The sequence below is a fragment of the Tenrec ecaudatus genome, chromosome 4, assembly GCF_050624435.1.
Source record: "Tenrec ecaudatus isolate mTenEca1 chromosome 4, mTenEca1.hap1, whole genome shotgun sequence".
Taxonomy (NCBI): domain Eukaryota; kingdom Metazoa; phylum Chordata; class Mammalia; order Afrosoricida; family Tenrecidae; genus Tenrec; species Tenrec ecaudatus.
This window is the reverse complement of record NC_134533.1, coordinates 157,070,013-157,097,784: the sequence shown is the minus strand read 5'-3', so window position 1 is coordinate 157,097,784 and position 27,772 is coordinate 157,070,013. Positions and strand designations below refer to the sequence as shown.

The window sequence follows — 27,772 nt, the reverse complement described above, 5'->3', positions numbered from 1 at the left end:
TGTCTTGCACTAACCGATGTTCCTTTATCCACTTATCTGTTGTCCATCGCCCTGGGAGGGGGTTATATATAGGTCATTGTGATCAGTTCCTTTCTCCCCCCACCTTCTCCTTCCCTTCCTGGTATGGCTACTGTCAATATTGGTCCCAAGGAGTTTATCTGTCCTGTATTCCCTGTGCTTCTAGCTCTTATCTGTATCCATGTGCATACTCCGGTCTAGTCAGATTTGTAAGATAGAATTAGATGCATGATAGTTGTCGGGGAGGAAGCATTAAAGAACCAGAGGAAAGTTGTCTGTTTCATTGATGCTATATTTCACCCTGACTGGCCTGTCTCTTCCCCATGACCATTCTGTAATTGCCTACAGATTGTCTTTGTCTCTACTCCGCTCTCCCCCCACCCATTCACATTGATATGATTGTTTGTTCTGGGTCTTTGATGCCTGATACCTGATTCCATCGACACCTCATGAGCACACAGGCTGGTGTGCTTCTTCCATGTGGGCTTTGTTGATTCTCAGCTAGATGGCCGCTTGTTTACCTTCAAGCCTTTAAGGTCCCAGATACTTTATCTTTTGATAGCCGGGCACCGTCAGCTTTCTTCACATTTGCTTATGCACCCACTTTGTCTTCAGCGATCATGTCAGGAAGGTGAGTCTACTGTTTCTTAAAATGTTTCGAGTACTAGAAGGAACTTTACTGGTGGTCTGTTTTGTTAGTAAAGGCAATGGAAGCATGGAAAGCTACCATTTGATCAAACATGGGAGATGTGAGCCAACGGTGATCTCTTCGCAAAGTGAACGAGGGTAAACTTTTATATAAAGTACACATGAATAGCAAAGAGAATGTTCCACATGTCTGCTGATTTCCATTACAGAATTGGTTGGCAATCAAACCTGTGGGATAAAACAAGCTTGGTAGCTGCCTAGATGTGGGTGGAAGACATCCGCCAAGAAGACAAGTCCATGAAGGCATGCCGCACACACATATATGCAAAGGCATTTGCCCAGCTGTAGTAAGTTTGCTTGGCTATGAGGCCTGCACGTCAGGGACTTCTCAGTGTTTGGTACTGTCCCCAAGCTCTTTTGCTGGGGCTCCTCCTACAGAAACTGGCCTCCCAGAAGCAAACTTCTGTTCAGGGTCTGCCTGTGAGATACTTAAGGTTTATTGTGTCAACCTGTCCGATAAACATATATGGGATTAATTGGGAGAGATAAATGGCTCGGTGACCCTTGCCCTTCTGGTTCTCTCTGGTCTCTTGTTCTCTGATGGTCAGACCAGTATGCAGCTGCCTTAGCTAGTTCTTTGTCTCAGCTGGCAAGGCTCACTTCCTGTGAGACATCCCTGAGGAGAAGCCACATGTACTTACCCTGATGTAGCCCTGGGTGCTGGAGCAGCCACATGGAGACCCCTGCCAGAGTTGAGATGCTTACACCGCCACTGGATTTAAAGACTTTCTACCCACTGGCCTGTGATCCTCCTGCATTCAGTGTCATTGTGTTTTGTGAGTTTGAGGAGGACTTTGTAGATCGGTGTTGGACATATGGGCTAAGTCGGACTTATAGGCTTGGACTGGACTGGGTTGGGATGCTTTCTGAATGTACACTTACCCTATATATAAAACTCTCGAGTTTCTGTGGATTTGTTTTTCTAGTTTACTCACACTAACAAAGCATGCTACTCCTTACTGGACACTTACCACCACCCAATGGCAGAGTCGAGGGGTAGTAGACTGAAGCAGAAGTATTCCAGAAATCATTGATGGCTTCTGTATAATTGGGAATAGTTCTTTACTATTACTGAATACTCAAATCAGAAACCCCACTCTCATTGCCATCCTGTGGGTTCCAACTCACAGTGACTTGATGGAACAGAACTGCCTCTGTAGGTTTCCAAGAGTGTAATCTTCATAGAGACAGACAGCCTCCTCTTTCTCTCCAAGAGTGGCTGCTAAGTTCAAATTTTAAAACACAAACAACCCCATTGCCACTGCGTGCATTCCAAACTCTACTGACTCAATGAAATGAGTGGAAGTGCTCCATCAACTGAGAGGCAGAGGGGAAAGATGGAAGGCTGCCTTGTAAAAGGAATGCACTTTCATTCTGCCCCCACAACCTAAGCATACGACATGATGCCACTGATTTTCAATAATGTCATGTATGTTCTCTTAATACTTACTGTCTATTGTACCTACCTGTCCATAGAGGGCAAACGCATATACAAAATCTCTGCCTTTAGTAAAAGCTACTCCATCATCTCCCACTGACTATTGCCATTAGGCAAATTCCCCTTATTCCAATTTAGTTTTTCTTGAGAGATAATCGTCTACAGGAATAAAAAGATCAGTGTTTTACTATTTCTTTTTAAAAAGAGCAGTAGACATCAGCTCTTCTTTTTATTCATTTCATTTTTATTTATCCATGGAGATATACAATTAACCATCATCATTGGAAGGATACGTTCCCATTATTAATTAAATTGTAAGGGGGAAAAAAAATCAGGGCAGGAAGTTTGTTCCACACATTATGTCCCAGAAGGGAGACCGGGTCCCAGGACAGAAAGGCAAGGAAGCTCCAAAGAGTCCCTGCCCGGCAGCCTCCAGTCAGGAAAGAGGCCGAACACAACCTGCTCTTTGTGAGTTGAAAGACAGCTCCCCGAGTGAAAATGCCTTTTACAAAGAGAGGTAATAGGGAATGATGAGCCTCAACGGCACAGTTTAGTAGTTTCATTCTGTATAAAACAACCCTTCTTAGCCCTCCCTCCAAGCTTTCTGTTTTTCTTTAAGACTTTTTAAAAGCCATCCTCTAAGACACGCCTAGTGAAAAGCACTTCAAGGCAATGTCTTCTCCGTTATCTAGTCCTGAGTGGTGTCCGCCCGATGCTCCTGAGCACTTTTCTACACTAGAACAGAGCTCGTCACCCACACTCATCCTCACAAATAAACCTGGGAAAGGCTATATTCAAATTACAAAGACAGTAACCTTCCAGTACATGATTTTCCTTAATGACCAAATTCTAAATTAAGAAACTATGGAGGTTTTCAGGCCAATTTTGGGGAGGGGGGAGTGGTGCAGCCACAGCTCAAGGCACAGTCAGTCATTCAGACTTCTCATCTGCAAAACACAAGGCAATCAATTATCATCCCAAGGAGAAATCGCCATGCTTCACACAATGAAACCCTGCATTACCAACCACGTGGTAACAAACACTGAAAGCTACGTATTCTGCTGAGCTTATTTTTTGGACTTTTCTTTCTGATCAGAAAACACAGGATCAACTGCGGAAAATTTGGAAGACAGAAATGAAGCAGATAAATAAGCATTTATAGCTCTGGCAGTCAAAAGTAACTGTTACATAAGGGGCGCTTCAAAGGGTTCAAGGAAAAGCCCATAGTCTGCTGATCCGCCTTGTTCCACACTTTGAAGCCCCCATATTTCGTGGGTTTGTCTTTTTATTACAAGCACTCCCAAGTTCCGAACATCTGGTGTGTGGGCGACTACGACTTGCCCTTCCATGCAGGGCTTCAAGCAGGTTGGCATGGCTACCAGAGCAGAGGCAGGGTCAGACTGAAACGTTTATACTGTGGTGATCTGCCATGGTGATAGGGGGTGACCTGAGGAGTCCATTCTTTAAGATGGGCACATAATGTAGTTAGGAGAACTATAGTCTTTGTTTAGACGTGACTCAGCTAGAAATCCTCCACAGGATTTCTAAGCCCCTCTGTCTTGTCTCCATGAATACCCTGTGACAGTGTCCAGGCCTCCTCCCTCCCCTCACTAAGGGCCGACAGCGGCAAGCGAGGCCTGTCTCCTCGAGATTTAGCATCCCTAAGTCATGGAAGCTCTGTAACACAAGATCTTTGTTAAAGCAAAACTTTGTTTTCCTCGTTTACCATTCTAAGATGTGTGTCTGTCTGAAAGAAGTTTTGCTCAGCCTGTGTCTATCTATATATGCTGTGAGAACAAAGGGATAACGGGGAGACCAGCATGTGGAAATAAGACTTAGAGCAGTGGTTCTCAACCTGGGGGTCTCGACCCCTTGGAGGGTCGAACGATACTTTCACAAGGGTCGTCACCTAAAACCATATCTCCGATGGTCTTAGAAACCGAGGCAGCCCTCCTCTATCCGTCTTCAGCGGGTCCACCCACATGCAGATACGCCCACATGCGGGGTCACTAACATGAGGAACTATATTAAAGGGTTGAGGGATGAGGAAGGTTGAGAACCATTGACTTAGTCTTTCCAATCCACCTGGTTTCTGTGATCCAGCTACGGTGACTGGCAATGCGGGCCCTCTTGGTACCCACCTACAATGATGGTATAGTTGAGACAGAAAAAGTGCGGGTCAAACAAGGAATGGAGGCTCAGAAGAGGCATGGGTTTAGAGCCTAATGAGCCTGAATTACTGACGGACTCGGGAGAGCCATGTATATTCAGATGTGTGGCTGGCTGTCATCTTTGACCTGGCGTCACCTTCTTCGCAAATCCGCTCTAAGGTTAAGTAAATCTGTCCTGACTTTACAATGATTGGACCAACCTGGACTTACAAAGTCTCCATCCCAATCGCCTTCCCTCACTGCACATGCCATTCTTCAGTCCCTGAAGGAACTCGGAGCCTCTCCCTGCACTAAACCCTCCCACTAGCATCAAGTCAATTCTGACTCATGGCGACCCTGTAAGCAGATGAGAACTGCTCCCTAGGGTTTCTGAGGCGAGAAGTCTCTGAGGAAGCAGACTCTATTGCTCAGGTGGAGTGCAATCAGCACACAGCCCACTGTGCCCGCGAGGCTCCTTCCTCCTTGTGCTACACACAGCACAGCTAAACAGGACCTGCAGGCGCCTGTTCTCGAGTGAAGCTCAATGCTGGAAACTCTCATGATAAAAGTCAAAGAATTAGCATGCGCCACAAACAGAATTATAAACAAAATTCCCAAAAGATTAACCAAAGATGAAGCGTGTACTTTATCTAAGCCTTCTTAAAATGCCCCATGGGTTTCAGAGACTGTAACTCTTTTCGGGAGTAGAAAAACCTTGCCTTTCTCCTGAGGAATGACCGGTGGTTTCAAACTGCTGACCTTGTGGTTCACAGCTGAAAGTGTAACCACTATACCACCAGGGCTCCTTGTTAACAATACACACAGTAGAAATTGAACAGAAATGCAATAACAAACAGTACAGCAAAATTGGGGGAGGTAGTTAAATCTGAATAAATTAATAGTATTTCTACATTCAAGAAAGAAGTCCTATACAGCAGAGTAGTTTAGGGTGTCCCAGCTAGAAACTATTTGAGAGCAGAGGGAAATTATCAAAAGACTTTCCTCCAATAATGGATAAGTACTATAGATTTTTCTCTCTGGGGGCAATTAAAACCCCAATTCTTTTAGGTCTTGATACTCTCCTTCTTTTACCTTTTTAATTAATTCATTTTCTGAAACAATAGTTTTGTTATAATATCCCAGAGATATGTGCTAACTCTTAAAACTCAAGAAAAAAATCCAAACCCATTACCTTGGAATAAAATGCTAATATGTGAGGTTTTTACAACAAGCACAACTTTCTCTTTTTTAAGACTTACTCGGTATGGGAAAGCTTGATTTCTTCCCTCTGTTTTGCAGAATAATTGAGGTTACCACCTAAAACACAATGAACATGGAGTCTTTTCACACTCACAAATACACACACAAACACTTTAATCTTTTGTTTATTGTCAACTCTGACTTGTAGCAACCCGAGAGGACAAAGCAGAACTGTATCAATGGAGCACAAATCAAAGCTCACTGCCATCGGCTCAATTCTGACTCATAGTGGCCCTGTGGAGCAGTAAGGCAGAGGTGCCCCTGTGGGTCTGCAAGACTGCCACCTTGATGGGAGTAGAAAGCCTCCTCTTTCTCCTGTGGGATGCTTAGTGGTTTTGAATTGCTGGCTTGTGGTTAGCAGCCCAAAGCATAACCACTAGACCGCCAGGGCTGTTATCACTGGAGCTACTACGCTGACGCCATTGATGGGTTCTGTGGTAGTTAGATAATTTTATGTCAACTAGACTCCTCTGGCTAAGGGTGGAGTCAAACCTGTCAATCAGGTCATAGTCTGATGCTGTGTCCTTGGGGGTGTGGCCTTCTCATAAAAAGGACCATAGGAACCTCCTTGTCTCTTTCTCTCCCTTCACCTTCCTGCTTGCTGGGTGGCTACTCTGAGAGTTGCTGGTGTTTTGCTATGTTTCCACCAACCTTGGATCCACACCACTCTGCATCCACTGGCCTGCAATCTTCCTGTGTTCTGTATCATTGTATGGGTCTGTGTGCATCTGAAAAGGGACTTGTTGGACTAGGCTGGGATACCATCTTCATTTACTACTATGTCTAGATACACACGTCTTCCTTACACATAGATGAGTACCATGGGTTTATTTCTCGAGTCAACCCAGCCTAACAGGGGTTCTCCCAGCTGGCAGTCAAGTACTGAACCAATGCGCTTTCAGGGCTCCTTACACAGTGGCATAGATAGATGTGCCTTATTTTAAGTAACATAAACACTACAAAAGATGAAAAAGAACTACTTTATCTACTGGAAATCTTCCTAAAGGGAAAACACTACCCCTTCATTTTGTCTACTTTATTTTTGAAGTTTGGACATATATTTTGCCCAGTTTTGTTAACTAGAGTACTGAATTAATACTTAATAAAAATCAAATATCGTGAAATTATTTAGCCAACATGCGTCTTATATTCTGCTAAGTGTGTGATGGAAGTGTACCCTTCCATGGGTAGCAGTTAGTGTTCAACTACTGGCTGAAAGGTTGGCAGTTCACAGCCCCCCAGAGGCACTTGGCAAGACAGGTTTGGCCACCTGCTTCTGAAAGGTCACGACTTTGAAAAGCCCAGGAGCAGCTCTAGCGCACACATGACTGAGAACTGGCTTGAAGGCAACTACCAAATATACAGCATACTTTCAGAGCAGGAAGGAAAAACTGAAAACGCTAACCAAAATCATATGCAGAGCAAAGAAGAAAGCACTAATGCCTATAGTTTATATTAGTAAAAGCCAAAAATCTGTTATTTCTAACTGTAAATGAACAGTTTCAAACTTAAAAAAAAACTAATATAAACCTACATGCTTATTTGTAAAAAATAAAATAATGTCAGAGAGGCTTTTGATTCATTCAATGATAGAAAAAGTGCCGTATTTTTTCAGATCATTAAAAATATCATTAAAAATATTGAATTACAAAATATAAATAAAATATTGAATTACAAAACTTGTATTGAACTGGTCAGAAGGTACGTGAGAATAATATTAGAAGACAGTCCACTATACATAATCATATGCTACAGACCTAAATGTGCTTCCATTTCTATGCATAAATGTCATCAGCTCATGAGCTGCAGATCTGGTCGCCAAAGAAATGTACACACAGCCCCTAGCATGATCCACTAGGTGGGAGAAGAAAGCCGCCGCGTTCACACTTACCCTGGGCACGGTTCACCAAATAGAGCAAGACCACAGATAAAAGTGACACTAGGGATGAAAGGCAAAAAAGAACACAGGGCCTTTTACAAACATACGTAGCTCTCCTCAAGGACGCCTATGTAATCAAAATCACAAAATAACGCTTTGATACACTCAAGCTTTTACTAATTGGCATTGACAGTAAAAACACTATTCGCATTCTATTTTCAAAAAGCAGTGGAATCAAGTGGCAAGCCGTAATATCTACAGGTTATTTGGAACTGGGGGTAACAGTGTCAGAAACAGGCACCTGAGGTCCCTACAGGACAGGGAGCAGACCCCACCAGGAGCCACGCCTGCAAAGCCCCACCCTTTGTAAGGGCTGCTCCTTCTCAGCACTGCCGCTGAGCAATCCCTGGGCTGTCTGCTATTTACAGACAGGCAAGTAAAAGTCGCCCTGTCGAGCTTCAGGTTTAGCGTGCCATGTCCACCTTTAAGTTAAGTAACTGGGCATTAGAACACGGTCCTTCACCTCCCAGAACCCAGTGCCAGGAAAGACCTCAGAAAGTCAGGTGTTTGGCTTTTTCCTTCAATTTCCTTTCAACTGATATGGCATCAACAAGTTTTCAAATGGCATGGTGTCTGACTAGAGACCCAAATATATACTGCACTGAACTGTGAAACAGAAATAAATCACATTGCAGTATTTTTATACTAGACAACCCCCCACAAAAATTTCTATGACCTAATGTTTAGAATTCTTATATAATTTGCTTTTTAAAAACAAACTGTGTCTTCAAAATATGATGGGCTATTTTAAAAATTATGATTTCAAGATTAGAAAGTAATCTCTACAAATAAAAATTCACTTTAATAAAACATCACTGTGGTATATAGTATATTAAAATACATGCTACTGATATGTAATCCACTGCTTGATAAATGAGCACTTTTTTCAAATGATCAAAATTTGTGTGTATGGTAAAACGTCTTTTTGGAATTTTTAATTTTTTTTTATGCTGTTTCAACAGTTTCCTAGTGCTTCTTATTTTTAACCATGGGCCATAACAAGTAAATATTAAATAAAAGAATTAAAACGAAAAGAAATTTTAGGATGCTTATTTGTGGTAGTTACATAACCTGGTGTCAATTTGAGAGGATTACGAATGAAGGGATAGAATTTAGTCTGTCAACTGGTTCATAGCCAATGAAGCCTCTGTGTGGGCTTGGCCTTTTCCTGAAAATTCTAGGAAATCCTGTATTCCTTCTTAGAAAGCAGGAGACACTATTCCTGTCTCTCAGCTCACTCCTGGGGAGACAGTGCGCTGACAAGATACATGGAACTACACTAGTGCCCTGAGCTGGAGAAGTCACATGGAAACCAGAGAAGCCATGCAGCTGAGATGCTTACAACACCACTGGATCCAAAGACTTTCTACCCACTGGCCTGTGGTCGTCCTGCATTCGGCGTCATTGCATGTGTTTCATGAGTCTGAAGAGGACTTTATAGATTGGTATCGGACATAGGGGAATTATTGGATTTATGGGCTGGGTTGGGATGCTTTCTTAACGTACAATTACCCTTTATATAAAACTCTCTCATATACCTATGAGTGTGTCTATGACTTTGTTTCTCTAGTCTCCCGGACTAACACAGGCTTGGAGGTAATAAGCAAACGGTAGTCTGCCTACTGACAGTAGGTCAGTACTTGTGGTAAAGCTGTCTTCTGCGTCTTCACCAGACATGAGTATTCACACGTAAATTACACCGATGCCTACACATTCCCAGTAAGGTCAAACTCAGAACTCCTGAAAGAGCGCCACTTTAAAGGGAAAAGGGGCTTTAAACGACATGGAAAACAGACTCGGAAGCAGATTCCCTTGTTACCTTTAAAGCTAGGAATCTCCTGAATATTGTCTCTGAATCTTCAGAGAACTAGCAAGTCTCTAGTTGTACAACCAAACCCATAGATAAGAATTAGGCAACTTCGAGAGCTCGGTCTTAAGATTTGGTTTAAAAAGGTGAAAAACCGAACAATAACAACAAGAACCTATAAAAGCAGATGAGAACATATTCACGGCACATTAAGTGAAAATAAATGCTGCCACATGGCATACTTACTGGAAACACAGGCAATGAAGAAAACTTCTAAAAATAAATATCCCCGAGTATCCAATATCATGCCCGCAATAATGGAAACGATCGCCAACCCCAAATTCTGGATGGACTGCATGCTGCAATGGAAGACATAAAAACGGGAAAGTTTTACTCTCAAAAGCCTTCGCACACAGGCTTGACTATAAGTATCCGTATCTGTAACCACATACTGCTCGTACCTTTCTTATGTATTACCACTAACAACTCGCACTGTAACCTCATTGTCTAGGTCATGTTTATGGAACCAGCTCTATGTGAGCTCTTCAGAGGCAGGGCCATGTCTTATCTTTGTGTTTCCAGGTATGAGGCCAGTTCCTGACACAAAAGAGATGTTCAGCTGATGCATGAAGCTTTAAGAAGAAAATCCACAAATTCAGTGAAAGAATCTTCCCAAATCATGCAATGTAGCACAGTTCCCAGGACTGACATTCCCCTCCCCCTCAAATGTTGCCATGCAAATGACAAAGTTACGCATGCAGGAATGTGTGTATGCATTAAGTATATATAAATTTGTGAAATCAAACCCAGGTTTTAGGTAAATGATCAGAGATCCAAACTACTACAGAAGTGCTACAACTGACCTAATGGAACTCAGATTAAAAAAAAAAAAGATAGATAGTAGGAATAATTAGAACAAAACTGAAAATCTGGAACTTTGTTAAAAGTTTTAGCTAACAGAGAGACAAGAAAGCTGAACACATGTGGAAAGGCAAATGGGACGACATTCAGAGTATAGAGACTGGTTTGAATGAGGATTTTCCACGTTTACATATGCTATAGATCTCCATGAATATAGTACAGGATGCATGGGCACTTATGAACACTTCTTGGCCATAACAAAACACCCTGAGGGAATGAGTGGCTGGGATTCGGGGAAGGTACAGCAAGGTCAATTGGCACAGCAGCGTCCATAAGAACATGCTCTGTATCGGTGGGGAGACAGTGGAAGGGAGCATAACAGATCAGCAATTGGAGTAAAGCTGATCCACAGAGCCCCTGAGGAGTCCCAAGAATGGACTTCAGGCTAGGAGGGGCAGCCCCCGATCTCCCCAGGCCCAGGGGGCTGGCACTCATGGGGGCCGGCAAACAGACCTGGACCTAGGCAGGGTTTTCTTTTCTTTTTCTTCTTTTTCTCTCTCCTTTTCTATGTTCAACCGGATGTTTTCTTATTGTTCACAATAGGACATTGCTGGTTTCTCTACTTACCGTATATACTCAAATGTAAGCTGATCCAAATATCAGCTGAGGCACCTAATTTTACCACCAAAACTGCGTTAAAAAATGTGCTGAAAACCTCTGCTTACACACAAACATATACGGTATATGGGACAGACATGGGAGGGAACCTCAGGGAGAACGGATTGGGACCAATGGCCCTGGAAGGTCTAGGAGGAAGGAGGTGGGGAGAAGGGTGTGGTGAGTGGACAGCGTCATGGACAGGGGGACAACTAGGGAAGTGGAACCAGCAAGGTAGAGATGCTGTGAGTATTAGAGCAACACCAAACTAGCGGAGAGGTGGAAGAAGCACTGAGAGGTGGAAGAAGGGGGAAAGTGATGGCAAGGCAGGAGGAGGCACAAAGAAACAGAGGCAAGCTCCAGGAAGCAAAGGTACAGATAGGGAGATTAACAGAGGTGTGCACATATGTAAATACATAACAATAGTGGTATTGGCCCATGTACATATATTTATAAGTACATATATGTACATATAAGGCAATACACTGAAACTGCAGATGGTTCTTGGGCCTTGACTCATACCTCCCCTCAATACAAGAACACATTGTTCCAACAAATTGGCATTCTGTGATGCTCACACACAAAACATCCTACCTACATAATTGCTGAAGGCAAAATGGTGCATAAGCAGATGTGGCGAAGGGAGAGGATGGTGCCGGGCTATTAAAAGATATGGTGTCTGGGGTCTTAAAGGCTTGAAGTTAAACCAGTGGCCATCCAACAGTGAAGCAACAAGCCCACATGGAAGAAGCACACCAGCCGGTGCAATCGTGAGGTGTCGAGACTGGGCAATGGGCATCAGTAGGCAACCGGCATCAGAAGATTCTTAACAAACCGTGAGCAAACAAACAAAAATGCATTGGTGAGAATGGAGGGGGCTTGAAGCAGAGACCCGAAGTCCATCTGTGGCCAAAGGAACACCCCCACCCCCAGAGGGGTCGCAAGGAGGGGATGAGTCAATCAGAGTGCAGTAGAGCACCAATGGATCACGCAATTTACCTCTGACCTTTGAGGCCCCCTCACCCCCTGCTATCATGACCCCAATGCCGCCTCCCACTCTAGACTAGGCAGGAGCATGTACATAGGGATAGGCTAGAGATAAAACTCATGATACACGGAACCCAGGAATGGGAATAGCGATACCAAAAGGGCAGGGAAAGCAGGGAGAGGTGAGGAGGGAAGGGGGTATTGATCACAATGTATGGCATATAACCACATACCCCATCCAGGGGGAAGAATAACAGAAACCAGAAGGGAAGGGAGACAGCGGTCGGTGTGAGATTTGAAATAATTAACAATCTATCAAGGGGCCACAAGGGTTGGGGGTGGGGGGAGGGGAAAAAAGAGGAGCTGATTCCAAGGGCTCGATGAAAAGTAAATGCCTAGGAAAGACCGTTGGAACATATGTACTAATATGTCGGATACAACTGATGTATGGATTGTAACAAGAGTTCTAAGAGTCCCAATAAAATGATCTTAAAAAAAAAGAATATGTCTGTATCTTACTTTGATGAGTAGCAACAAAAGTGTTAAAAGCTTGTGAGAAGCTTTAAAGTTGAGTCAATGGCCAACCATATTGCCTGCTGACACTGGGAACTCTATTATGTGCCAACCCTGGGCGCTATCATAACCTAACATCTGACCTGCAGATTCTTCTGTGCATTCACCAGCTACAGTCTTCCTGCTTCTTCCTCTTACCTTGCCTCCTGCTTCCTGGTGCATTAGCCCTGGCAACTGCATGAGCTGGAGAGGCTTCTGACTTAACATCTGATTGGGCTTTCCTACTCGCAGCTGTGTAGGCCACCCTTCTAATATAAAGTTCTTTGTTAAACAGACACACACACAAACCAAGCTTAGGAGTGACGTCTGTGAAGGTGGCGGCAAAAGCGATAAAGCCCCTGCCCATCCCCAAACTGAAACCAAAGCAAAGGTTTGAAGGCCAGTAGGGCCATGAAGGCCCTACTGAAAAGTATCCACAGCTACAAATAACAGAAGCCCACACATCACCCACCTCCCAGCAGCCAAAAACACTGAAGCTAAGCGGGCAGCCCAAACAGCCTCAGAAGAGCACCCCAAGAGAAACATGCTAGACTACTATGTCTTCAAGTTCCCCTGACCACTGAGTCAGTCATGAAGAAGACTGAAGACTGCAACACACTTGTGTTCATTGTGGATGCAAGGCCAACTGTGAAAAGGCTCTGATACTGAAGAAGCCAGGGCCTGATGGAGAGGAGGCATGTGTTCGACTGGCTCCTGATGATGATGCTTTAGATATTGCCAACAAAACTGGCATCATCTAAACGAGCGGTTCTCAACCTGTGGGCTAAACGACCCTTTCACAAGGGTCGCCCGATTCACAACAGTAGCAAAATTACAGTTATGAAGTAGCAACGAAAATAATTTTATGGTTGGGGGGGTCACCATGAGGAACTATATTAAAGGGTCGCGGCATTAGAAAGGTTGAGAACCACTGATCTAAACTGAGTTCAGCTGGCTAATTCTAAACATAAACTTTTTCAATAGAAAAAACAAACTTGTCCGTGGTCATCTACAGGGCAGTTATTGGTCTGTCACCATCCAGGACAAAAAAGAGTGAAGAAATCAAAATGACACATGACCAAAAAAATCAGTCCAAAGCAAAATAATAATTTGTAAATTATCAAGGGTTCATGAGGCAAAGGGGAGCAGGAAGGGAGGGGAAAAATGAGGAGCTGATTCCTGGGGCTTGGGGGAGAGCGAATGTTTTAAGAATGATGAGGGCAATGAATGTACACAACTGATGTATGTAAGGTTGGGATAAGAGTTGTATGAGCCCCTAATAAAACAATTAAAAAGAAAAATCAGTCCAAAGTACTACTGGACCTCAGTCTACATGCCCCTAAGATCAGAAGAACTAAAGGGTACCACTGTCAACTGCTCTGAAAAGGACCACAATAGAAGATCCTGGATAGAATGGGAGAGAAATTAGGGCAAAACCCAAGCCCTTCTTCCTAAAAGACCAGACTCGCCAGTCTGACCGTTTAAGCCCCCAGGTCTACAGCCCTCACTCACCCTGCAGGTCTAGAATGGAACTGACTCCTGTAACTCAGCTTGCGGCCAAGCAATAGACAGGTCCACAGAGGGAACAATAACACCTGAAGTAAGTACCCTTTGGAACAAGCAAACACACAAGAGCTCAGAGAGCAGAAAGGGATCAGAACGGTCAAATGGAAATGGTGACCACAAGGAAGAAGTGGAAAGCGTGCTCTGACATCATGGAGATTGTCATCAATGTCCCAAAACAAGTATGTGGGAATTACTGAATGGAAAAACCAAAGGGCTCTGGACACCTTCACCCACATCATAACAAAAAGTTAAAATGTTTATCTGACAAAACACGGCTGAAGTGGAATATGAGCCCCAATCCGATAAAGCCACAGGGACATGGCAAGGCAGTGCTGGTGCTCTCCAGGTGTCAACTGGAACCAGAGACAGGAAGGGCCATGTCTGTGATGGTGATAGACAGCTGCCATTGTTAGATGAGTTTATGACAAGTGAACGGTCCTGGTTAGGGGGAAGTCAAAATTGTCAATCAGGTCACAGACTGATGGTGCTTCCTTGAGGATGAGGCCTTCTCATCAAGAAGACCCTAAGAACCTCCTTCTCTCTCTCCCACTTCACCTTCCTGCTTGCTGCCAGGGTCCCGCAGGTTTCCACCAACCTTGGATCCACACGTCCCTGAACCCAGTGGCCTGTGATCTTCCTGCATTCGGCATCAATGCACGTGTCTGCATGGGCCTGAAGAGGGACTTATGCACTAATATTGGGCTGATGGGCTTGAATAGGACAGAACTGAGGCACTTCTTGATATACAGTTACTTCTGGATATAAGGCTCTTTCTTAAACATATGAGTGGCATTGGATTTGTTTCTCTAGTCAACTCGGCCTAGCACAACAGCCTCTGAATTTTCTTTCTTAATTAGTTTTTAGAAGACTGGTGATTTAAGAGATGTGTTTTAAATGGTATTTTCCAAATGACACTTCTGAAAAATAAAAAATGTTTCATTTATAAAAAACAATACTTCGGGCTTCCGGCCGGCGGAGGCAGCGCGGAGGTGACGGTCAGGGAGGCCGCGGAGGCCGCACGGCCATGGGCGGCCCGGGAGCGGCGTGCTGCGGGCGGTGCGTGGAGCCGGGGTGGGCGCCTTCCCCCGCGCGCCGCGCACCGCGTTTCCTCCAGCCTTCCCCACGAGGCCTGCCCCTCGCCCCTCTGCCCGGCCCCCGTTTCCCCGCGTGGGCCCTCTCTCTTAACGCTGGTGTTATTTCCCTCCTTCCGAACCACCGTCTCCTCCCGGATCCCTGCCTGCCCGCCTGCCTGCGCTCAGCAGCTGAGCCAGAGGCGGGGATTCTCCTCCTGGCTGGCCTGATGGTTCTCTAAAGCCCCGGCCAAGGCTGTGGTGGCCCAGAAAACACCCATCAAGGTGGAGCTGGTGGCTGGTACCACATACAGGTGGTGTGTGTGTGTGTGGTCGCAGCACAAAGCAGCCCTTCTGCGATGGCTCCCACCTCTTCCAACTCACTGGCTTATCCCCACTCAAGTTCAAGGTCCAGGAGACTCGCACAGTAGCCCTCTGTACCTGCAAGGCCACCAAGCACCCCCCATACTGTGATGGCACCCACAGGAGCTAGCGGATACAGAAGGCAGAATACAGAAGGCAGATGTGGGCTCCCCGCTCTGAAGGATGGGGTGCTGCCCAGCCCCAGGGGCCTTGGTTGCAGGCTTCTGAGAGGTACCCCCTTTTGTAAAGAAGAAAACTGAGCTCAGAACCTAAGGGATCACCCAGGGGTCTGGGTACACCTGGACCCAGAACGTGGGCTCTCCAATCTGGCGGGTGGGGGGGAACCAGAAGCAGGCCCCTGGGCTCAGCACCTATTGCTGGTGATGATGGCATTAAAAAAACATGCCCATCCAAAAAAAAAAAACAATACTTCAACTGTAAGGGAACTTAGATATAGTGACAGGACAGTTTCTAAAGTTAGACTAGCTGACAGAGTTAAATGTCCTGTAGGTAATTTCCTGTAACATAATGTCTTCATCTTTTGCCCATTAAAAATAAGGTGGTGGTGGGGGGGTACCAGATGAAAGAATTTTCCTTTTATACTGATGGAATAGGGTTCTGATCATCTTAGTTCTTGGGAAATAGATGCCTAATTCAGAGAGAACAAAGGAAGCCTGTTATCTGCTGGAGGAGTGTGGCCTCGAGCTGAGGTCAGTAGACCCTGCTCCTCCGTCCCCACACAGTCAGAACAAAACACCCTTCTCATCGCTCCTTTCCCAGTCTGCACTCACGCCCTTCCATTCCTACCTGGAGAAGGAGGACAGATAGATGCCTGTGGGGGAGGTCAGATGCTCAGACATCCTCCCTGGAGGCAGACTGCTGTCTCCCCACTCCACCAGGGTGGGCCTGCTCCCTGCTGCTGCAGACATTGGATCACTTCTCCCTGAAGCTTGCCACCATTAGCTTGGTTCCTGTAGGTGGGGTTTACACCCTACTGATAATGGTTCCTATGGAGATCCAGAGAACAGGTCAAAGTTAAGCTGTCATCCTGACTCTAGGATCCTCCCACTTTGTCACATGTATACCCCCAATCCCTCCTCTTCCTATTGCGTGTATATCCCTAGACCACCCCTCTCGTTGCTGTATAACCTATAGTGCAACCCCTTCCTGTGACGTCTACCTGGGCTTGTACGCCCCCAAAAGGTAATAGAGATCTCCCTTCCTCTCTCGCCCCCTCCTCCTCTCGTTCCCTCTTGCCTCTCTTCCCCCTCTTTTTCCATCCTTGCTCCCTTGTTCCCTTGCCCTCCTTCCCTTCCCCCTCTCTCCACATGGACCACCAAGCGGGGCAGAGGTGAGCAATGCTACCATGTAATGTGTCTGATTGCATTGTTGTAATGTCTCTTCTATCACTCGTTCTCGATGACTTTAAAATCTATCTATATATAATATATATAGATATATTATATATATATCTCAACCGTACAATTGTGCTCACTGAATCTGTGGGTAGTGGTGGGGGGCTGGTCCCCCCAACTCATACTACAAATTGAGCCCATGATGTGGCAATGAGTTATACCCAATGTAACAATTGCATGGCCCCACCAAAATAGAGTAAAACATAAAATTGTGTTTACTGAGGATCCAGTGTGGGGATTGGCAGATAAGTAGTGGAAATAGTGAATGAGTATTTTAAAGAGGGCAATGGGGCAAGGTAAAAGTAAACCTAAAACTTATGGTACTATGCTCATCTACTTACTGAAAAGACAGGGTATAAAAGTAACGAAGAAAAAGAGGCAATGTTTTCTGAAAGTAGTAAAAAGGTATAATCCATGGTCCCCGGAGGAAGGAACTTTCAATCTAGAGACCTGGGAGGAGGTCACTGTAAACTTAAAGAAAGCCCACAGAGATGGGGAGAGTATTCCCATGGAGATATGGTGGGTTCAAGTGAAGGTGGCCTTAGTACTTCTGCAGGAGGAAGAGAATGAGGATTATCAGTCTTGTGGGAGCTATTCAAATTTAGAAAAGCAAGCTAAAGTGTCTGAGAATGAGTATGAATTAGGCGATGAAACTTTTAAGAAAAACTAAAAAAGCAGGGATTGATTTGTTAAGCAAGGCCTCAGATTCTAAGCAAACCTCGGGCCCAAAGCCTATATGCCCTCTCCGAAGGTATAAAGGGAATTCCAAGATCCAAAGCGAGGCTGTTGAACAATCCCAGGAAGCCCCCTTGCTTTCAAAGGCAGGGGAAGCAAAGAAAGAAGACCAGCAGAGTAGTGAGGAACGTCTAAGATGGCCAAACTTACATCAGGTGAGAAGCAGTCAGAATGGGTTTCAGGCAGATGAGAAGATTTTAGGCAGAATGTCTTATCCTGTTAGTTGTTAGCAGACAGGCTTACGGGAAACACCCAGGAGGAATTGATAGTGCCTTTCCCTTGAAGCTGCTGAGAGATCTTACGCAGGCAGCAAAGGATTATGGCCCAGACTCACATGTTGTAATTAGCATGAAAAGGGCTCTAGCAGAGTCGGAGAGCTGGACACCTACAGACTGGAGAACTGTAGTGAGAAGTTGTCTTAACTCTTCAGAATGCCTGCAATGTCAATTGCTATGGAAGGAAGCAGCCCTTGCACGAGCACGCAAGAATACTGAGGATGGCATAGACATAGGGATTCATCAATTGCTAGGGGATGAGAATTATATTACAGTTGAGTCTCAGCTACAGTTTACTGAACAGACAATAGGACAGATACGTGAAGTTTGCTTAAGTGCCTGGGAAAAGATAATTCCATCAGAAGAGAGAAAGCCGAGTTACATGGCTATAAGACAACGGAATGATGAGCCTTACACAGACTTTGTGTCCCAACTGGAAGATGCTATTTCAAAATTGTGAAAAATGTCCAGGCAGTAAGAGACCTAGTGCATAAGCTATCTTATGATTTCTCCAATAAACACTGTGAAATTGCCTGTGTCCCTCCAGGGAAAAGGGCACACTGCTAGATTATCTCGGGATATGCAGGAATGTAGAGGCAGGAATACAAAGCCAACCTCATGGCAGTGGCCTTGGCAAATTACACCAAACCAAGATGTTTCAGTTCTGGGAAGACAGGTCATGTTCAAAGAGTGCAGGCAGAGGAGGCTGCAGCCTATGTCAGAGCATGGGCCAGGACCATCGAGATCGGGTTTAAAAGACCCTGAAGCTTGCCCATGCTGTAGGAAGGGAATTCACTGGGCGAGTCAATGTGGCTCAAAATTCAACAGTGAAGGGTTGCCATTGGTAAAGGCTTCCCGGCGGAAAAATAGTGGAAGGAGCTTGATACAGACCCTGCCCAGCAGAGCATGGAAGGGCAAGGTGTCTGCCTGCCACAGCAAAGAAGATCTTAGACAGAGACTGCAGGTATCACCCAGCTTCACAGCAGGGGACCAGACCTACCCAACAGGCGAAAACCCAGTCCCTGTTCTCACTGCAGTTGGCTTGACTGACCAAGAGATGGCTCAGAAGCCCTCACAGTTTAATTCTGAAAAGCAGGAACCTCTTATTGAAAGAATAATACAGTTTCTATAAGGAGGATTTAATCTAAGAACTCAAGAAATTAAAATTGATACTGGAGTTGATCAGAGTTGTGAGGAAAAGTCAAAAGCTGTGATTAAATCAGAAATTATTAAGAGTGGTAATTGAGGTCCGCTACCAAAAGGAACTACAGGATGTTTATTAGGAAAATCCAACATAAATTCTCAAGGTGTTGCTGGAGTTATTGGCAAGGATTGTGAAGAAATTAAGGCAGTGATGAAATCTGATATACCGTGGTTTATTAAGGAAGATCACTTAAACCATTTTCCCTTCCTGGCATTCCTAGAGTAAAACTCAGGACAGAGTACTTAAGAAGTCTGACCGCTCTTTGAATCAAGGGGTCTTCTGGAGTGCTGTTGTGGGGAGACAACAGCGCCACTACATGGAATTAGAAATTGAGGGTAAAGGTTTTTAAACTTTGGATGTGGGGTCATTGCCTTAGGGCATTCCGGAGGGCCTAAGACCCTCCCATTGACTTTCCCTAAAGCCAGCATGGAGGGAATAAGAGAAGTTAACCAAGACAGAATATTCCAAGAAGGTACAATCAGAAAGTGTAAAGAGCCTATAACCTTATTGGTAAACTTAGAGAAAAATGTCCATTTGGTAAGTTACTTAAAGACAGCTGAACAAATTAAGAATTTTTTCAATCTTTCAAAGTATGATAAGAAGTTCTCCCAATTAGTTAGCTCTCTTAATTTTCTGAGGCTGGGAGCCAGTATTTACATAACAATATATCTCAACCGTACAATTGTGCTTACTGAACCCGTGGGTAATGGTGGGGGGCTAGTCCCCCCAACTCATACTACAGATGCCTGCCTGGCCTCTCCATCAATCCTTTCTGCAACAAACTAATCAAGTTATTCCTGATTGAGAACAATTCCTAACTCCCTCTCTGGCCCTGCTTGGCCTCTCTGTGCAGCTCCCTGTGTCTCTCCAGCTGCCACAGGTTACCGCACCAAGCCTCCAGCCCCCAAGGGGGTCTGTTCTTTCCACGCATGCTTGCCCACCTCCTCTTACGTCACCTCTCACCCCTCCTACCTTTCCAATTGTGGCTGGCCCAGCTGTGGTGTTTTCCCTGGCCCAGGCAGGCAGCCACATCCTCCTTGTTCTCTCCCACCTCTCTAACAACCTAGGCCATGACTGTGTCCTCTCCCAGACTTGCCTCAGCACTCTCCTGCTGAATGACAGAAGGGGCTACTGCAACACCAACCTTTGAGCTTTGGGGGCCAGGAACCGAGCTCAGCTTCTCATGGAGAAGCTCTCAGAGGAGCAGGCAATGGCACTGTGGCATCAGCAGACACCCCTTCCAACTGCGGTCTATGGGTGCACCCTACTCTCTTGCTAGAGGCTTGCTGTTGTTGCTACTGCTTGGAGCCCTGGGGCTCATTCCAAGTCATAGTGGCCTATGCACAACAGAAGCTGTCCAGTCCTGGCGGCCCTCAGAATCATCCTTTCTGCCGAGTCCCTTCCTGCAACCACTCTATCAGCTCCTCTTGGGAAGAGTCTTCTGGAGGTGCTTTTATTTACTGACCTAGTGCTGAGCATTATGTTCTTTTCTGGGCACTAGTCTCTCAATAACATGCCCAAAGCATTCTGCATATACTTCTGCAGAGACAAATCTGCTTGTTCTTCTGGAAGCCCAGGGTACTTTAAATATTCTTTACCAGTTCCGTAATTCAAATGCATCCATTTTTCTTGAGTCCACCTTATTCAATGTCCATGCATAAGAGGTGACTGAAAGTATCGTGGCCTGGGTCAGTCATACATTAGTCCTCAAAGCAACAGCCTTGCTCTTTAGACTTTAAACAAGTGTCAGGCAGGAGATTAGCCCCACACAATATGGGGCTTGACTTCTTGACCACTACCTCCATGAGCACCGACGGTGGCTCCACGCCAAGACAAAAATCCGTGCCATGTCACTCTTCTGTCCATGTATCCCCATGTTGTCTACTGGTCCCATTGTGAGGATTTTGATTTTCTTTACATTGGGTTGCGTTCCATATGAAAGGCTGAAGTCCTTCAGCATGCTTAAAACCCTTTTATTGCCACAACAGTGTCTTTCAGAGATTGATTTCTCCAGTCAGGTCCAGATGCAGAGCAGTCCCAGATCTGAAGATGGCTCCCTTCTGGAGACCAGAAGTTATAACCAACAATTCAATGGACCAGAAGAAAAGTATCATATGATCCACTGTGCAAATACTTACAAGCCATACGCCGTCCCCAGCTGATGTTCGGGGACTACATAAGCCACCATTGGCCACAATGCACAGGCAAGCAATGAATAGGAGACTCCCAGAAGACACTAGGGACGAAGAAAGAAGGGAGACAGGGGTTAAAAAGCGTTGTGTTCACCAAAAGGTGATTTTCGTTTGCTACAGACTAGAAAGAGTGGCATGAGAGCTTATATTTAAATATTTGTGCCAATTTGTTCACAATGAGTCTGAAAGTCATATTCAAAATAAACAACTACATCCTGGCCTTCTCTATATGCTAGTGACAAGATGCACACACTGCCTTGACCATTTTCATTGGTCGTTATATTACATGTATATTTAACTGGCTCAGATTTGGGATGTAGTCAAGGGTCAAGCAAGATAATAAATCTACTTTACAGAAAGTAATTACCTATGTTTCAGGAAAGCTGATCTTTATTAGGAACTGCAAAATCAAGCAACCAAGATAATATGCCAGCAACCCATGATCCTATATCTAAATCATTAATAGAAAACAGAGAGCCAGACAGAGTCAATAACAGACATCATTGTTTGTCAAATGTCACTTAATGCTGACTAACAAAAATTTCTTAAAACCTTTATGATTTAAATTAAAATAGCATATCAAACCTATCAAATTGACGAGAATTTAAACATTGCCAATCCGGGCTAGGACACTATGAAGCAGATACAGCTGTACATAATTGATGAGTCTAAAATCATACAGTTATTAGATGGTGTAGCAGTGCTACTTCCAGTAATTTATCCTACAGAAATTCTCACCAAAAGCTCAAATATTTGAGTTCAAAGATAAGTCCCTATTAACAGGTAGAAAACGGTGTACTTCAGCCTGGTGGTCTTGAACATGACAATGTAAGCAACACAATTCATTACTGACGTTTTTTGATCGACGAAACGCTGAAAACTAAGAGTGCAAAACTCAGGCATATTCGGTCTTTTTCTTCTTTTTTGGTACTTATCATGTACTTGTTTCTTTTAAATTAAGAGTGAAAGGGGGCAGCAATAAACATTTTGACTTTTATAAGACAGTTTTTTTTTATAATATGATGTCAGCTTTGACATAAACCTACATAAGCCAAATGAAGTCAAAGACATTCTATGAGTTCACCACTGAAATGCCTATTATTAAAGAGCTATTTTATAGAATTTAACATCAATTTGGCATCAGAAGCACTGCCATCAGTTTGCTGAGTGTGCCTCCTGACAGGGCATCCTTGCTGAAGCCCGGATCCCTGCCTAGGACGGGAGTGTGCGCATTACCATGGCAATCCAGGGGTTCCACAGCGTAAAGGCCAGCATCATGTGGGAAACGAGAGTGGCCGCCACTGCACACAGGACCCAGATGATGTTCCTTCCTGTTCTGTCCACCAGCAAGCCAAACACTGGCGACAGGGGGGCAGATATGACATACACCACACTGTAGAGAACAGATGAGAGCCGATGAAATGTAGCGCAGACAGTTCGATGTTCAGAAAGGCTCTACAAACTACATTTCAGCTCACTCAACAACTTTAGAAAAAGGTCCTCCTTTCCAATGATTAAAATAAGTATAAAATATGAAGAGTGCTGCCAGATTTCTTTTGTTTTCCTCCAATATAAAAAAATAGTCACTCGGGATTCGAGTCCCCAAACAGTCTGCATTCCAATCCCATCATACCCTTGTTGCCTCTTTAACCTTTGGTTATAACTAAAGACCCCACTATGCATGCACCAAACACATATAAAATCATGGAAATACCTGTTAACTGCACTTGCTGCCTGGGAGGAAAATTTGAATTTCTCCATAAAGAAAACTCTACAATTGAGAACAAAGAGCAAGACATAAGTATGTGAGAGAGAACTACTTTATGTTCATATTTTTTAAGGCAAAACTTAACAAAACGAATTGCAGGGTATTTTGGCTTTTTCTTTTAAGTCATTTTATTGGGTGCTCATCAGCTCTTATCACAATCCATACATACATCATCATTTTCAAAACATTTTCTTTTTACTTGAGCCCTTGTATCAGCTCCTCACTTTTTCCTTCCCTTTCTCACCCTCCCTCTCATGAACTCTTGATAATTTATCGGTTGTTTTTCATGTCTTACACTGACCGATGTTAATTCCGGGTTTAACCTTTTCTTGCTTACTATTAGGTTTCCATCTGCTTTGATACTTATTTTCAACAAACCACTAAAGCTTGAGCGTTCATGTAAATATTTTTCTAAGTGAATAGGACAAACTGGTACCTATTATTTTTTCTTTCTACTCCACAAATCATACACACAAATTTTCAGAAACGCAATGTGTTACTACAGAGAACTAAGACTTCTTTTCTTTCCGTCCAGTTCTGCATCGAACTCAAAACTCACACTCACTGCCTTCAAGTCAACGCCGACTCAGAGGAAGCCTAGACAACAGGGCAGAACTCCCCTGTGAGTTCCGGAGACCGTGACTCTACTCAAGTAGGAAGCCCATCTTTCTCCTGAGGGGCTGCTGGTCTCAAACTGCTCACCTTGCAGTTAGCATAGGTTATTTTCTACATAACCAGTAGGGTGTTTGACTCGAATTATTTACAAACTTATAAACTAGATTTAAACACTGCTGATGGAAGGACACTCTCCCACACACACCACGTAAGCAGCTGGCAGTGATCACGAAGAAAGAGCAAAAGGGCAAAGGGAAGAGGAAGCTTTGCAGCCTGAGTCTGAGCGGGCAGATGCGCAGTGCTAGCAGCACCTGGAGCAGGGCCTCCACACCCAGCCCCGCCAGCATAGGTCCCCATCACAGCACGGGTCCCCACCGCAGGGCCTGAGGCTCTGTCTCTATTCTGCATGAGGCTCCCTCTCAAAGAGAACAAGGAAGCAACAAAAAGACTGGTCCGAAATAGACAAACCGATATCGCGACTCAAACCCCAGGAGGCATTTCTGCTAAAGCTCAATGAAAGCAGCACCACCCCAGCACGCAACCTCAAGTTGGGAAACGAGGTGTATTTCAGGATGGAAAACAGTCCGTGTACAGAGAAACCGTACACAGAAAGGCACGGTAGACTGCTAAAACACAGTGCCCGTAATACTGCAGTTACAGGATGGAGCTCGCCTTTTAACTAAGTCAACGAAAATGAAGGCAAAAGAATACTTACTTCCCGAGTCCAATAAAAGGAAACACCGCCACATAATAGCAGACACAGATGATGAAGATGAGCCACAGGGGGAAGGAGAAGTCCTTCACATCAGTTAGCTTAATAACTTCACCTGCCAGGAGAAAAGGGAGAGACTGCATGATTTTGCATACATCATTGGACATACTAAAGAAGCTTTTATCTAGTTATGCAGTTTAATCATGTGATTAACTTTTAAAGTGCTTTTCTCTGTAATTGAAGTCATTAAAACATAGTAATGAGACAACTGGAAAAAAAAACCCTAGCTCCCGCACTTCAGCAACACAAAGACTAATAAGTTAATTAAGAAGTGGGCAGAGGCTCTGAATAGACACCCCTTCATGAAGAGATGTTCAGTGGCATTTGTCATTAGGGAAACACAAGCAAACCCACAAAGAATGGTGCTGCCTATATTTTTAGCACAGTAAAAATAAAAGGCAAATAAAAATTTTACACAAAAAGACAAGAATCTCACAATGAGATGCCACTTCGCAGACACTAGGATGGCCCCATCAGGAAGTAGGCCATGCTCGTGAGGGGCTGGAGGAGCCGGGGCCCTGTGCATTGCCAGTGGGGGTGAAAATGGTTCTTCAGAAAATGGAACAAAAGTATAATCTGCAATTTCACCCCTCAAACGACCTCCCAAACGAACTGAAAAGGGGAACTCAACTAGCTACCCGAACAGCAACGTTCACGACAGCACTACTATGAACAAGAGTCAACTGTGGGAACTGTGCGTGTCCATCAGCAGATGGACGCGCACACACAACACGGTGCATCCACCCAGCGGAGTTCTATCCATCCAAAAGAGACCACGGGTGAACCCTGAGAACATCATGCTGAGTGAAAGAAGTCAGGCCCCAAAAGGCAAATATTCTAAAATTCTCCTGAGATAAAATATCTAGAATTGGAATGCGTGTCACACAATCTACATTCAAACACGGATAGAATGGCAAATGTTTTACTGTATATATATTTACCACAGTAAAAACTTATAATAGCAATGTACTGCCAAAAGTAGAATCTAAGATCTGTATCTACTCCTCCCTGGAAAAGTAATCACTTGACAAATACATAACTCTGAATGATAGTATTACTGCCACCTGGCTTTAAGGGGGAGAACTAACCTCCAAAACTCAGACAACTAGAAATAGAGTTTGTAAATAAAAGTTGTTTAAAAGGTAAACTGTCCCCACGAGGGACATGAATTAGAGACTCACCTCATTGTAAATCACGTCAAAGAGGCTCGAATTCTCCAGTGCACCTTATTTGGTTTTTGTCTCTGTTAATTTTTGTGGAAATTTCAACCTACCTGTTTTTCCTTGTTCTTTATGAAGGATCCTTTCCGCTCTCCGATCCAAGTAAGCAAGGGCCAAGGCACACAAGAGTGAAAGAATGCACGTTACCCCTCCTATCATGTAAGAGAGAGAGATTTGAGAGTCAGACTGAATGGCGGGAAAACAGCGGGGGGGAAAGGGGCGTATCTAAAGAGAACTGCCCACCACCCATTGCGGCCTCAGGGCTTTCCCACCTCAGAACAAGGTCAGCACACCAAGGGTGGGCATTTTTGCTATCAGGAGCGTTCTGGTGGGTGGTTAAGCACTTAGGTGCTAACCAACAGGTCCGCAGTTTGAAACCACTAGCCGCACCTGGGGAGAAAGACAAGCATCCTGCTGCCATCCGAATGACAGCCTTGGAAAGCTACCGGGGTAGAGTTCTACTCTGTCCTACATGGGAGTTAGGATTAGCATCAACTTGACAAAGTGGTTTATTACTAGAGGAAGGTTTCTTTGGTTATTACTAGAGAAAGGTTGAAGAATAAAGGGGAAAGGCTAGAACAACCTTGTCTAGTCCTGTAAGTCAGAACGCAGACTGAGAAAAGCTGCCAACGGTCTGAAAAAATAATTTTGGTCAATAGCCTTTTAAGCACCAATTATCGATGGATGCCTGGGGGAAAGATTTATAAAGCAAACTGCCTTTTCTGCTTCACCTGCCTTCTGCTTTAATCCAAAGTCTGTCACCTCTGTCCTCCCCCAAAGGACCCCACCCTGCAGGCCACAGGTCCCTGGGGCTCTCGTTCCTTTTGAGTAGTCAGCATTACTCACTAAGGCTACCTCTATCAGCCCAGGAAATCACAACTCAGAGTGAACACATTACCCTCCTCAAGAATTTTTAAAGGAAGGCTATAAATGAATCTCCAAAAGGTGGATCAGTCTAATAGGGTCCGGCTGAAAAAACGCATTGACATGAGCGTCAGTAGTCCTGGACTCAGGCTTTGGAACTAATCAGCTGAACCATCTTGGAAAAAGAACTTAACCTTTTTGGACTTCAACTTCTCCATCTGTAAGATAAGAAAACCCAGGGTTTTATTTCTAGCTTTAAACTTCTAAAGTTCTCCATTACGTGAGGAATTGAACACAATCAGCAGCATTTGAGAGTTAAGAGGATTTTAAGCCAGGTACGGGATTCGAGAGGAAGGAAGTCAAAAGGAGTCATCTTCGGGGACAAGGTTGTCTCTTTAGGATTACTTCTCTGCTGTCTTCCTCCTGCCCGGCTGTATCAGGGGGTGTTAAGGAATAAATCCTGGCTGGAGCGTTTCCTACCATCACTACACATCTTTCTAGGGCACTGCCAGCCCACATGGGGCTGCTAGACAAGTTGACAGCTCAGAGAAAAAGCCCAGGTGGTGAGTCCAGAGAGCCTCACATTTCTCAGACCCTCTGACAACTAGCGCAAGGGAGCCTTAGCGCGGAGAACTCGGAACTGGAGGTTCCTGTGCAGTGTCTGGTCACTTACCCTCGATTTTACAGGAGAAACCTGCACCTCATTCACTCCTTTGGCCAAGATCACAGACCCAGTGACAGCCAGCACTAAGCCCAGGCTCCTGATTCCCAATAGTGGATATTCATTCATAGCCTATCCGTGATGACCTTCATAAACCCTAGCCCTATACTCCCACGGATTAAAGTTGCACCAAAGGAAACAATTCTCACTTCTGCTAACGTGCATTTATAAATTCCCAAATGGTTTCCAAAGATTTCATTAGCTCCCTCACAGCAATGCTGAAGTAGACAGGCTGAATGTACCATACAAAACTCACTGCAGCGAGTCAATGTCAGCACATAGCAACTCTAGAGGACAGGGGAGAACTGGCCCTGTGAGTTTCTGAGACTAACTGCTTACAGGAGTGGAAAGCCCATCTTTCTCCCAGAGTCGCTGGTAGTTTCGAACTGCTAACCTTGCCACAGGCAGAATAAATGCCTTCCTTTTAAGAGAGTGGATATTAAACTATGGAGTGGGTGGTTGATTTACTATTTCTAGTTAAGTCAAGAGCCCAGGTCAAGTAGTGGCTTAGGCGCTGACCTGCTAACCAAAAGGTCAGCACTTGGAGCCCCCAGGCCCTCCGAGGAAGAAAGAAGACTTTTTAACTCCTTTAGTGGTCTGAGATCGATGGGGGCA

General features: G+C 44.6%; 1 protein-coding gene across 2 annotated transcripts in view; it reads right to left on the bottom strand.

Moving 5' to 3' along the window:
• Nucleotides 1–2,387: 2,387 nt before the first annotated feature.
• Nucleotides 2,388–27,772, bottom strand: part of MFSD1 (major facilitator superfamily domain containing 1) — a 37,723-nt gene continuing 12,338 nt past the window's right edge. The window contains exons 8-16 of one of the 2 annotated variants that reach the window (XM_075546970.1): nucleotides 25,626–25,724; nucleotides 24,296–24,407; nucleotides 22,912–22,968; nucleotides 22,434–22,590; nucleotides 21,144–21,241; nucleotides 9,567–9,679; nucleotides 7,466–7,513; nucleotides 5,574–5,631; nucleotides 2,388–3,111 (exon numbers count right to left, since the gene is read on the bottom strand). In XM_075546970.1, the coding sequence (XP_075403085.1) occupies nucleotides 3,108–3,111; nucleotides 5,574–5,631; nucleotides 7,466–7,513; nucleotides 9,567–9,679; nucleotides 21,144–21,241; nucleotides 22,434–22,590; nucleotides 22,912–22,968; nucleotides 24,296–24,407; nucleotides 25,626–25,724 (746 nt within the window). In that variant the 3' untranslated portion in view covers nucleotides 2,388–3,107. Of the gene's footprint in view, nucleotides 3,112–5,569; nucleotides 5,632–7,465; nucleotides 7,514–9,566; nucleotides 9,680–21,143; nucleotides 21,242–22,433; nucleotides 22,591–22,911; nucleotides 22,969–24,295; nucleotides 24,408–25,625; nucleotides 25,725–27,772 lie in introns of those variants that run through there. The other variant, XM_075546972.1, reaches the window with a different exon arrangement.